The following is a 13660-nucleotide window of genomic DNA, read 5'->3' on the forward strand; positions in this document are numbered from 1 at the left end:
GCTAGAATTATTATTGTACAAAAGATTAAGATTATTGTATTCTCTTGCAGTGCTTGTGTGACCTATTTTCTCCTGTTCAGAAAATTTTCAAATCTAATACAATTGATCTGAATGTCTATATAATGTACCTTTCATATATATCTTTATTCATTATGAATAATGATAGCAATCTTGTATGTAGTAAAACATATCAGAATGATTTTTTAACATGAATCCAAATTTAGTTTCAAATGCCTTGCTATAAGTCACAGAATTCATCATTATTCAAACCATCATGAGATCTCCAAATCCAGGCCCTGCTTTTTATCATGCTCCGTCATCTAACAATGTCATCACAGGATGGAGATGAATTCAGACAGTTGATTAACAACCTATGTTGACCTAACTAGGACCTGCAGAATTCTAAAAAGAAGTAAAAGATTGAATGACTGTCCCTGAGGAATTTACAATCTAATGGGATTAACAGTAGTAATAATTATACTTTACTGCTAATAATAAAAAAAAAATACATGTAACTAACAAATATTTAAACAAATGTATAGCCATACATTATGGACTAAAATACTCTTCTGTCTAAAAACTGAGTGCATTTAATTCGATTTACAAGTGTCTGAGTGCCTACTAGGTGCAAGGTATTATATTAGATACTAAAATATTTTTTCTTACTAAATTTATAATCTAATAGTATGACCTACTTTAGGTTAATTTGCTAACTCTAAGATTATGAAAAGATAGCTAATAAAATAGCATATTTTATTTCTAAGTTGGATTTTTAAAAATAAAAATATAATAATCTAATATTAAATTACAAACGTTAAACTGAAATAAGGCAAGTTCTTGAAATAAGGCAAGTTTGGGATGTGATCTTGTTAACTATAGCAAAACGTTTCCTACTCTTACTTATTGGAGCTTATTCACATGGAAAGCTAAATAATTGTTGAATTAAAAACATTTGCCCCATCTCTCCCCCAAATCTCACAATCCTTTTTAAAATTTATTTTTTTAAAAAAAATTTCATTGAAGTATAGTTGATTTACAATGTTGTGTTAATTTCTTTTGTACAGCAAAGAGACTCAGTTATACACATATATATTCTTTTTCATATTCTTTTCCATTATGGTTTGTCACAAGATATTGAATATAGTTCCCTGTGCTGTACAATAGGACCTTGCTGTTTATCCATCCTGTGTATAATAGTTTGCCTCTACTAATCCCAAACTTCCAGTTCTTTTCTCACTACCCCTCTTCCCCCTTGGCAACCACAAGTCTGTTCTCTATATCTGTGAGTCTCTTTTTGTTTCATAGATATGTTGATTTGTGTCATATTTTAGATTCCACGTATAAGTGTTATCATATGGTATTTGTCTTTCTCTTTCTGACTTCACTTAATATGATAATCTTTAGGTCTATCCATGTTGCTACAAATGGTATTATTTCATTTTTTATGGCTGAGTAATAGTCCATCACACATACACACACACACACACACACACACACACACCAGATCTTCTTTATCCATTCATCTGTCAATGGACATTAGATTGTTTCCATGTCTTGGCTATTGTGAATAGTGCTGCTGTGAACATAGGGGCGCATGTATCTTTTTGAATTATATTTTTTTCTGAGTATATGCCCAGGAGTGGGGTTGCTGGGTCATATGGCAACTCTGTTTTTAGTTTTTTGAGGATGCTTCATACTGTTTTCCATAGTGGCTGCACCAATTTACATTCCCACCAACAGTGGAGGAGGGTTCCCTTTTCTCCACACCCTCTCCAGCATTTGTTATTTGTAGACTTTTTAATGATGGCCATTCTGGCTGGCGTAAATCTCACAATCCTTTATTTTCATGGAGCTACTGGTGTCTTATCTCTTTTTCAGTCTTCTTTTCCATCCCCCATTCACAGCTCTTCTCTTCATGCTCTGGCTTTGGGCAGTTTCATCCATTCTCATACTTGTAGTGACTCCTAACCAACATCCGTAAACTTGACCTTTCTTGACTCTAACATTTCTAATTAACCTCTAAACATTTCTTTCTTCTATGTATATTCCACCTAAAATTCAACCACTGAAACCAAATTCATCATCTTGCCTTCTTAACACTAGCATCATCTTCCAACACTCTTATTTCTGTTGGTGTAATAAGAGTGTCACATATGCTTTTACAGATTGTACTCTGAACAAAAGGACTCAGCTGAGGGTTGAGCAGGAGCTGAAACTATACTCTGTTCACAAGTGGTGCACTTGGGTGCTGGGCTGCGTCAGCCTTAAGCCTTTTAGTACTTCCTCCACCCAGAGAGGATGCCTTTGTCTAGTTCACACAAAGGTGGCATATGTGCTGTTGGAGGCCCTGAGTATCAACACCTTTTTCTTCTAGTCACCTATTTCAGAAACTCAGACTCTCCATTCATTCTTCCCTCTTTTAGTTCCTCAAATGTAATATGTTGTGTTTATCCCTTTCTGTTCTGCACACTGCTAGGAGCCCAGTGCAGCCCAATGCCTCATTCCTGAACTGTTCTAACAACCTTTTCATTTAACTCTTCCTTTTTGTCCTTCACCCTGCTACAGAGTACCCTTCATTAAAGCATAGTTTTGTCATTTCATTGCTCAAAAACTTCACAGTCCCTTATTGCCTGTAAAGAACAAACTCTTCAGCCTGTCATTCTTCAACCAACCATGGTCTAAAATATGTATGGTGCCTTGTGCAGTATCTTGTGTATTGTAATCTCTCAGTAAATCTTTATTAAATTATTTAAGATCTCCTGTGATATTTTTCCAATGCCCACCTTCCACTTAGGTCCAACTAGTCCACTGTGTGTGCCCTAGGCACCACTGTGAACTACTTTATATTTACAGAACCGGTACCCAGCTGTCCTGTCTTTATCACCTTGGTGTTGCTGAGTCACTCACCTGGGGCATTATCCATGCTCAGTCTCGCAAAGGCTATTTCTCTCTGTAGACTTTCCTTGTCCTGTTGCTCTCCTTTTCCCTTCCTTCCTTTAGACTGAATGACATCTTTATTATGGCTCACTTATCATTCTGTTTTCTTGTTTTAAAGTCACTTTTAGTTTGTTCCTTCCACAAGATGTTAAGCTTCTTGAGGGTAACAGTCTTTCTTACTTGTCTTTGCCTCCTCTTGTGCCCCAAGTTCAATGAGGAATATATAGATATTCAAAAATGTTTGTTAATTGAAAACCATCACCCCACCCAGTTTTAAATATGCACAAAAGACAGGTTGACTAACCATTCAGCTTTTCAGAAGAGAGGTACCATTACTGAAAGACAGAAGGGAAAAGAGATTATCTAGGAGACTGTTGTTTTTAAATTTTTTCCTGATAGCAGTGAGACAAAAGTAAGAACAAATTTTGATATCATTGGGATTAATATGTGAAACGTGATTGAAATAACTTATTCCACATTTTTTTTTTGGTAGAAAGATACTGAATTCCAGGAGCGTGAAAAGATTCTGTGTCCAGATTTTCTTTCAGTTGCCCAGATCACCGAAATGCTAGCAGAGGATGTAGATGGAGTTCAACAGTAAGTACTTCAATATTACAACCAAATATGGAACAGTTCTAGTTCTGCATCTATAAATGGTCATGATATGTTATTACACATTTTAAACCTTTTTCCAAAATATTTGTTATTATATTTTGCACAGATATATATATGCGGACTGTGGAACACAAAAATTCTCAAACAACTGACTTTTTCCACTGCTCAGCAGTCTTCTTTATGGGAGAAATGGATTTCAACCAACTTGCTAATCTTAATAGATAATAGGGATTTATTGTTAAAAGCAGCCATTAGCATATGCCATCTTCTTTTCTCTTTCATTTGTAAAACTGTCAGTATGCACAAGAACCTTTAGGTCTTCTTTCTCATCATGACAAGAGTAAGATGTATTTTCTGTAATATTAATAGTGAATACATTTTATAATTTTGGAAATCCTGAATATTAGCCATCCACCTGTGATTTTTATTGGATATGAAGCTATGCTAAGTATTCTAATCTCATACATTTTGCTTAAATATGTGAATATAACTGAATTTATAGGCATCAGTTCTAATATACGTACATCCTATTCTTAAGGCCATTGATTTCTACAGTAGATCATTTACTTAGAACTCTAATATCTACTCAGATATATCCACCACACAAATTCTGAAAAGGTGTTTTTAATCATTCATTTAAAAAATTATCTCACTCTAATAATGGAAGCCTGATCGGTTATAATGTGTGGAGTGTGGGGACGATGTGATGATGTTCTGGACTGTAATGTTCCAGGGTAAGATTTCTGTAGGCCAGTCGTCTGGATGTAAGCAGGGCATTGTCGACCATAATGGGCCCATGGAAAATGACTTAGTCAGTGGTTATCATTTGCAAATCTTACAAATATTATGGAACAGAGGTGATTTACTGCTGAGAAGGAAATATGACAGATGTACTTGCTGGAAGAGAGATTTGAGAAGGGAAGGCATATTAAGAGCAGGCAAATGACACTGACAGGCTTTTTCCTGAAATGCTCTTCACCTCCACTGCCTTCAAATCCTGCTAGAAATCCTGATGATCTGTGATTTGGTCATACTACTTACTATCTGCATTTTTAGAAGTATTAGTCAATTAAAAATTTCACAGGTTTAAGAATTTCATGGTGATGTTACCATATTTATAGAAATGAATACTCATTGGGAATTCTTATTTTTTAGTGTCAGAATTGATTAGAAAAATGCATCTATTGTATTAATATCACTGATTAAGCTTCAAGTAACTATTATCTTCGATTTCTAGGTAACCCCAAATGTTGTTGGTCATTGAAATGCAAAAAATAGGTATTTAAAACTAGGCAGACAGTAGATTAATATGATGTAAATGACATATATTTAATATAGTTTATAATTTATTTGTATTAAATAGTAAATACAAGATGTTATATTAAATGCAGTTAATATTAAATAAAATTTATTGCAAACACTTTTTAGACTTGTGTATTTCTCATCACATTTTAAGTTGTACTGTGTATGACCATCTTTTGTGACAATCTTTTTCTCTTTTTCAATTACTGGCTCTCTTTTGTGTTAAATATCTAAATTCTAAAAGTATTTTTAATCTCTAAGAGGTGAGGTCTAGAAGAAAGTAGATGATACAGAGGGTGGTACAGAAGTTAGCTGTATAGAAACAACCAGGTTTAACAGCAGGTTGACCTAAAAGGTCATTCTTTTAGGATGTGCCTATGGCCATCTCATTAATAGAATTCACCTGAAGTAATCTCAAATTTTAGGGCATCGATTTTGGATAAATGACACCAGTGTTATGTCAGGAGCCATTTCTTTGAAAAGTAATTCTCTTGAGGTTTTTTACATGATTTTTGTAACAGTAATCCTGAATTATTTGTAGTCAGTCATTCATTTTCCATTTAAAATAGCATTATTATAAATGGGGATTATATACCTTTCAAAATGACAGAAATATAATTGAGGTATCCTGTCACCAAGTGGCAAAAGTATGCCAAAATCATACAGTCTACGAAGTTATAAACCTACTAAAATAAATTATGGGACATTAGCACATTTCCCTACCTTTAAAAATTTTGTTGCATAAAAGCAACCAACCAAATGAAACATTAAAGTATCATTAAAGTATATTTCTGGAATACACTTCAAGCAAAGTTAAATGTCTGGGTACATTTCTCATCATTTCCTAACTACTATCTATGATTCATGTTTTAATGTAACCCTGATTTTATTTACAGATCCACCCAAATCCCTTTTGAAAAAAGGATAGGGACTAAATTGAAAATAACTATTTAAACACAGAAGTAAGGTGGAGAGATCTTTTAATAACCTTTCTATAATTGGTTTCCATGAGCTGTTCAGCTCTTGCCTTAAGGCTTATTTCTGCATGTCATCATATTTAAAAAATAAAAGGCACTCCAATTTCAAGAGCAGGCAAGAATAATGTAATATTTTTACTGAAATTCTTGGTGAGACAAAGTAGGTAGTTACGTCACCTATCACTATAGCAAAACTTCCTAAATCACTATTAAGCATCTTTCTCTTTCCTTACATTCTCTCATGCTACATCTGTGGCCACCTCTCCCCTCTCCCCTGTTCCATCTCCCTTTATTCCCAGAGGAAAAGCTTACAAATTTACCAGTAAAATGCATGGAAACTTTGCATTCAAATCACAGCAGTATCTTGCTCCTAATGCCTCCCTGCATAGTTTCCTTTGGAGTGAAATAACTGAATGAAGAATAGAAATGTTAAATATTTAGCCTGCAGATCAAGTTGAAGGTTAAGATTCAAATGGTACTAGGGAAAGTGATGGAGGGGACATTAGGGAAAGAGAGCAAAGGTGGAGGAAACTTAAAGGGACTTCACCAAAATAGTCTTAGGCAATTGTCTATTAATATATAGTTAAAACATTGAAAAAATAAAAATGTAAAGCAAAGAACACATGCCACTATTCAGGTCAGATATTTAATTAAAACAATAACATGCAGATGAAGAATACACTTAGAAGGAAGACTAACTTTTGGAAACAGAAGAAAATGTTAGGCAAAAGCTGATGATTAAAGAGGGCATTGATTTTGTAAAACAAGAGATAAAAGAAGAGATTATAAAATACGTAAATAAGAAGCTTTTAGCATTAAGGCAAGAAACTAAGGTAAAGAATAAATCCAATATAGAACTTATCTTGCTGAAAATCAAGGCAGTAATGGAAAACAAATTTAAGAAAACATTCAAAATGCATATTACGGCAAGTAGAAGATGCTAGAATATACATCTAACTTAGTGTATCAGAAAAAAATACTTGAAACTTCATAAAATAAAAGTTTGATAGAAGACAAAATAAGAAAAGTTGCTGTTCAAAACTATCAAACAAATATACTCTTATTGTAAATTGCCAAAAAAAAAGCTTTGATTTAGGGCTTCCCTGGTGGCGCAGTGGTTGAGAGTCTGCCTGCCAATGCAGGGGACACGGGTTCGAGCCCTGGTCTGGGAGGATCCCACATGCCGCGGAGCAACTAGGCCCATGAGCCACAACTACTGAGCCTGCACGTCTGGAGCTTGTGCTCCGCAACAAGAGATGCCGCGTCAGTGAGAGGCCCGCGCACTGCGATGAAGAGTGGCCCCCACTCGCTGCAACTAGAGAGAGCCCTTGCACAGAAACGAAGACCCAACACAGTCAAAAATAAATAAATAAATAAAATTTTAAAAAAAAAGCTTTGATTTAAATATTTTAATAGAATAAAACTTCATGTATTACCTCATCTCTGGGTTAAAGAAAGTCACCTAGAGAGGAAAATTAACAGGCAGGCCTCAGACTTTTCCTTAGCAACATTAGGTAGCAGAAATCAGTAGAGTGAAAAGTAGGTAAATTCAGGGAGTCAAAAGAATATAATTCAGAATAAAATACTAATGGGGTTGTTTTAGTTAATCCATGTATTGGGTGAGGTAGTATTTTATTTTCTATGTGGATAGTCAATGCTGCCAGCATCATTTTTGAAGAATTCATACTTCCCTCACTGATTTGAAATACTACCTCTGTCATATACCAATCCCCATATATATTGGGTCTGTTTCTGGGCTTTCTATCTGTTGCATTGGCCTATTTGTTGATTCCATTAAAATACCACAAGTTTTTATTACTACAGACATTTTCTTACTGACTTTTACTTAAGACTAAATGGTATTATACATTAAACATTGGAAAATAAATCTTGCTGACTGATATACAGTGCAAATGGAAGATGCCTGGCTAGTGAGGTAACCTTCTAACCCAGATTGCCTCCCCATTCATTTCTGCATCTACCATTTGATTTGTGTGCTTGACAAAATGTATCAGTTGGGATGCTTTTAATTGCATGTAACATAAAAAACTGATCATATTGACCTAAAAATAAAGTATACACACATTTACACACACGCACACACACACATACACGCGCGTATGTAAAATATCACATTCAGAGATAGATTGACTCCAGGGTTGGTTGACTCAAGTCCTCAATAGTATCAAGAAGTAAGGCTTAGTCTTAGGACTGATTTTTCTTATGGTTATAAAATAACTGCCAGCAGGAGCCAAAGCTACTTACTTACTCTTCTGATTTTTGTTCCACAGAAGAAAATGAACCTTACCATTAGTTATGAATTAACTAGAACAATTTAGGAGAGTGCTCACTGTAGATCAATAATTATTATAGAGAATGCCATATACTGAAAGGCATTATATGGCATTATGAGAAGGGAGATGAGAACCATGACTGGCTGAAAAGACTCACATCTCATTTGGGGTGTTGGGGTCTACGCAGATACTACTGTAAATGAAATGTATGTTAGAGAGTGAGTTAAATGCAACATCAGCTTTATTTGTTCCCAGACTTGTTTAATCTTGCTGTATTCATTATTCTGATTGTGTGATTTATTTCAGTATTGTAAATAATAAGGACTCTTTTTTTGTAAATGGCAGTATAAAGTTGTCACACACACACACACCCACAAACACACATACACACACACACACACACAGACATTCCCTCAGAAATCACATATAGGCATCAAGGAAATACCAATTCTATTTCTACTAACAAGGAGATGCTGAAAGCACAGACCGCAAAATGTGAGGATGCCCACCAGAAACACTGTAGATCAAGCAGAAGTGCAGGGGAAATTACAAGGAGGATGTACATAGTGGAAGATCTGAGAATAAGCTTAAACATATACTTATTCTCCCAGGTGAGGAGAAATCCCTGAAGTGCCATTTCAAGAACCCTTGTTTGCAATAGCAAGACCAGAATACACAGGCTTAGAGCAGATACTTTCCATGTTTACAAGAAATAGATTGTTTATGTGATAGTAAAGAGAACCTATTCTACTTTTTTCCTTTTTCCCACTAACTGAAAAAAGAATAAAAACTAGAATAATTGACATAAAATTATATCATATAGAAAACATCTTGTAATATGGCCAGGTTTGAGCATTAAGCAAGGAGGTTACATACAAAGACACTGCAAGAAAAAAATTGAAGAATAGAAAAAAGAAATGGCAGGCAAAGAAAATACACCAGAAGAATATGGCCATGAACAAACAAACAAAAAATGGTCAAATATTTACCATGCGTTAAGAACACTTACGAAGCAATCACAAGAGCATAAGACAGATACAAAAATTCAAGGTAGCGATAAGAAAAGGTGATGAAACATTTTTTAAAGAAGTAGAAAAGGAGAGATCTCGCAGAGGTGAAATTTATAAGCAGCCCAAGGGAGAATTAACACTGCTGAAAACACAAGGGACATAGAAGACAGTAACAAGAAAAGCATATAAAATGAAAAGGAAATTGACTTAAATTTTTTTTGAAGTTCAAAGAGAAAATTACAGTTATAGAAAAAAATGAGTAAAACATACATAATTGGAATTCTTTAAAAAAGAAAACAGAATGAATATTTAACAATCTAGTTCCAGAACATTGTCAGAAATAAAAGAAACTTGATTGTATACATGGAAAAAGACATTGAATTTGAGGGAAAAGGAAAACATGAAAAGTTACTATACTTCAAAGATGAAATGAAGAGGGGAGGAGAAAGAGATTTAGAAGAAGTGGAGAAAAGACCAATAAGAGTTTGCATGCATGCTCGCTCCCTTGCTCTCTCTCTGTTTCTCTTTTGAATGCCATTTTTGACTTAGGCTTTTGATATAACCATGGATATTTTTAGATTATGAGCATTAGAGAATTTTCATTCAAGAAAAATACCTGTTTTCAAAACTTAGAAAAGGAACTGTTCATTGTTTAATCAATTTTAATATCTGGATTTTTCTGTTACAGGAAACTGGAAAAGTTTTTGAATTTCAGAAATCTTCAAACCTGTTTAAAGGAAGCCAGTCTACTAGATTATTATGTATCTGGATTTTTGTGGGCAAGAGGAATGGACTTTTCTATTATTCAATATTCAAAATTTATGACTTTACTGGATATGTTACTTCATAATCTTAGAAGTAAGTACATTATTTTTTCTTTTTTTAAGAAAAGAAAATTTAGTCCACTGTCTAAATTAATCTTCTTCTGTCTAAATTAATGTTCTTCAGAAAAGTTCCTAATTTTATTGTTTTTTAGCAAAAATATAGTTCATATCTTCATTAAGTTGTAAAGCTTCAAATAATACTTAACAAGGCTAAAGTTCTCATAGTAATTAATTTGCCAGATATGTTACTTTCATTTTGAAATCTTATTAGTGCCATCCATCCCCAAAATGTCAAGTAGCTCAGATTTATCTAGATATTTTTTCATTTTTTGAGGTGTTTTCATCTCATCTTACCTGTAATTATTATTGGGATATCTCAGGATTACTGTTAAGAGGAGGTTCTTTGGTCAATATCAAAACCCCATGAAACAGACATTATTCACATACACTTATATTTTGTGACTTTTTTTCTTACATAAAATTGAAATGAGTTACTACAGGAAATTTGGAAATTCTTCCTTGGAGCAATTTTAAATGTGATGACTTTTGTTTGAGAATAAACAGAATTGCTACTTGGAAGGAGGAAAAGAAAGAAATCTATCGTTTATTTATTGCCAAGTCTGTGCTAGGCAATATGTTTGGTTCTAATCTTTAACATACATTATGGAATGCAGAGCAACTCCTGCAGGGGAGGTATCGTAATCACTATATCAGAGTTGAGCAAGCAGTCCAGAGAACAAAGTTGCATAGCTGGGAAGTGGAAGAACTAGAACTTCAATCTTAGAGTATATAATCAAAAGACCTTGAGCACAATAAACATAAAGGTGTTTCTGACTCAGTTGAAAGACATGCTTGTGTCTATGGGAGACATCTTCCTTCCTTCCTCCCTCCCTCCTTCCTTCCCTCCCTTCCTGTCTTCCTTCCTTCCTTCCTTTCTTCCTTCCTCCTTCCTTCCTTTTTGTCTCTTCTTTTCTTTTTGGTTGTTTGCTTGTTTTTAGTTTCTTTTTTTTAAATTTGGGCAGGTAGAAGACTTTGTCACCCCTAAAGAATTGTCACCATCATCCTAGTAAAATTTATGAATGGCTTTTGGTCACAAAAAGCTTATCCTATTCTATGTATCAATTTCTAACTATACAGATGCAGGGGAAATATTAAGTGAGTTAGCAGAATTAGTAGAAAAGCCACTTCTGCCCTACGTGTTCTTCCTGCTCCTCATCACCCTTAACAAGGGAAGAATTGGTAGTTCTTGTACGTGAGGAGAAGAAATCATTATTTTCCTTCTCTACAAATAGGAGAATTTCATCTTTGCTTTTACTTAGGTATGGGTGCCATGTTAAACATAAATAACTGTACCAATAGAAGAAAAAAATAATTGGTAATGAAAAAAATTATGTATGATATTAACTGACTGATTTCAAATTATCCTGCACACAAGAACATAGTATAAAACTAACACAAAAACTGAAGTCTCAGGTAGTTAGTCCTGAGACTAGTATTACAATTAAAAATACATATTTTATTAAGAGACCTGATAAATAATATAACATTGTTTCAGTTTCAGTTGTTGAACTACAACCTTCCAAAAAAGAATTCTTAGTAAATCATCAAAAAGACAGACTTTGGCTGTTTTTTTCCTCATGACACAAATATTTGTAGAATCTTTGAGTACTACATGTCTCGAAACATATTCTTTCAACACTGTTGCCGAAATTACTGGGCAAAGAACAATGTCAATATCAACCTGCATGGAAAATAATAATATTATTATTGCCAACAATAAGATGAAGTAGATATGGAGATTATATGGCAAAGACTTCAAAATAGCTATTATAAAAGAACTTAAATGAAAAGTTGTGCACATTGTTGAAACAAATGTTAAAATATAAAGAATCATGAAAGAAATGGAAGGTATAAAGAAGAAACAGATTAAAGTTTTAGAACCAAATTATACAGTGACCAAAATTAAAATCTCACTGGATGGAATCAATAGCAGAATGGAGAAATCAGTGAACTTGAAGATAGAGCAATAGAAATTATCCAATCTGCACAATACAGAGAAAAAAAGACTGGCAAGCAAATGAACAAAACCTCAGGGACCTGTGGGACAATGGAAGTTCTAATATACATATCATCAGAGTCCCAAAAGGAGAAAGACTACAGTGCTAAACAAACATTTGAAGAAGCAATGGATGAAAACTTCCCAAATTTAGCAAAAGACATAAGCCTATAAATTCAAGACGCTGACTAGGCCACAAACCAAAAGAAAAACATTAACTAACTGGATCTAATTGACATTCAGAGAACAGTACACCCCAAAACAACAGAATAGTCATTCTTTTCAAGTGTGTATGGAACATTCACCAAGGTAGACTGTATCCTGGGTCATAAAACAACCTTAAATTTAAAGTAATTGACTTAACTTCACTCTGTATGACAGACTCTAGGTCCCTCCACCTCACTACAAATAACTGAATTTCATTTCTTTTTATGGCTGAGTAATATTCCATTGTATATATGTGCCACGTCTTCTTTATCCATTCATCTGTTGATGGACACTTAAGTTGCTTCCATGTCCTGGCTATTGTAAATAGAGCTGCAATGAACATTTTGGTACATGTCTCTTTTTGAATTATGGTTTTCTCAGGGTATATGCCCAGTAGTGCGATTGCTGGGTCATATGGTATTTCTATTTTTAGTTTTTTAAGGAACCTCCGTACTGTTCTCCATAGTGGCTGTATCAGTTTACATTCCCACCAACAGTGCAAGAGTGTTCCCTTTTCTCCACACCCTCTCCAGCATTTATTGTTTGTAGATTTTTTGATGATGGCCATTCTGATTGGTGTGAGGTGATACATCACTGTAGTTTTGATTTGCATTTCTCTAATGATTAATGATGTTGAGCATTCTTTCATTTGTTTGTTGACAATCTGTATATCTTCTTTGGAGAAATGTCTATTTAGGTCTACCCATTTCTGGATTGGGTTGTTTGTTTTTTTGATATTGAGCTGCATGAGCTGCTTGTAAATTTTGGAGATTAATCCTTTGTCAGTTGCTTCATTTGCAAATATTTTCTCCCATTCTGAGGGTTGGCTTTGAGTCTTGTTTATGGTTCCCTTTGCTGTGCAAAAGCTTTGAAGTTTCATTAGGTCCCATTTGTTTATTTTTGTTTTTATTTCCATTTCTCTAGGAGCTGGGTCAAAAAGGATCTTGCTGTGATTTATGTCATAGAGTGTTCTGCCTATGTTTTCCTCTAAGAGTTTGATAGTGTCTGGCCTTACATTTAGGTCTTTAATCCATTTTGAGTTTATTTTTGTGTATGGTGTTAGGGAGTGTTCTAATTTCATTCTTTTACATGTAGCTGTCCAGTTTTCCCAACACCACTTATTGAAGAGGCTGTCTTTTTTCCACTGTATATTCTTGCCTCCTTTATCAAAGATAATGTGACCATATGTGCGTGGGTTTATCTCTGCGCTTTCTATCCTGTTTCATTGATCTCTATTTCTGTTTTTATGCCAGTACCATACTGTCTTGATTACTGTAGCTTTGTAGTATAGTCTGAAGTCAGGGAACCTGATTCCTCCAGCTCCATTTTTCTTTCTCAAGATTGCTTTGGCTACTTGGGGTCTTTTGTGTTTCCATACAAATTGTGAAATTTTTTGTTCTAGTTCTGTGAAAAAATGCCAGTGGTAGTTTGATAGGGA

The 13660-nt window shown here is 34.3% G+C and overlaps 1 protein-coding gene across 5 annotated transcripts in view; it reads left to right on the plus strand.

Annotated features, from left to right (window-relative positions):
- Positions 1-13660, plus strand: part of CABCOCO1 (ciliary associated calcium binding coiled-coil 1) — a 144444-nt gene that overhangs the window by 6640 nt on the left and 124144 nt on the right. For all 5 annotated transcript variants that reach the window (XR_009005658.1, XM_057530914.1, XM_057530913.1 and 2 more), the window contains exons 2-3: positions 3431-3534; positions 9824-9993. Coding sequence is in view for 4 of the 5 variants with exons in the window: in XM_057530914.1 (XP_057386897.1) it covers positions 3431-3534; positions 9824-9993 (274 nt within the window). In the remaining variant the exon portion in view is untranslated. The remainder of the gene's footprint in view (positions 1-3430; positions 3535-9823; positions 9994-13660) is intronic.

This window comes from Balaenoptera acutorostrata, chromosome 16 (genome assembly GCF_949987535.1).
Source record: "Balaenoptera acutorostrata chromosome 16, mBalAcu1.1, whole genome shotgun sequence".
NCBI classification, from domain to species: Eukaryota; Metazoa; Chordata; class Mammalia; order Artiodactyla; family Balaenopteridae; genus Balaenoptera; species Balaenoptera acutorostrata.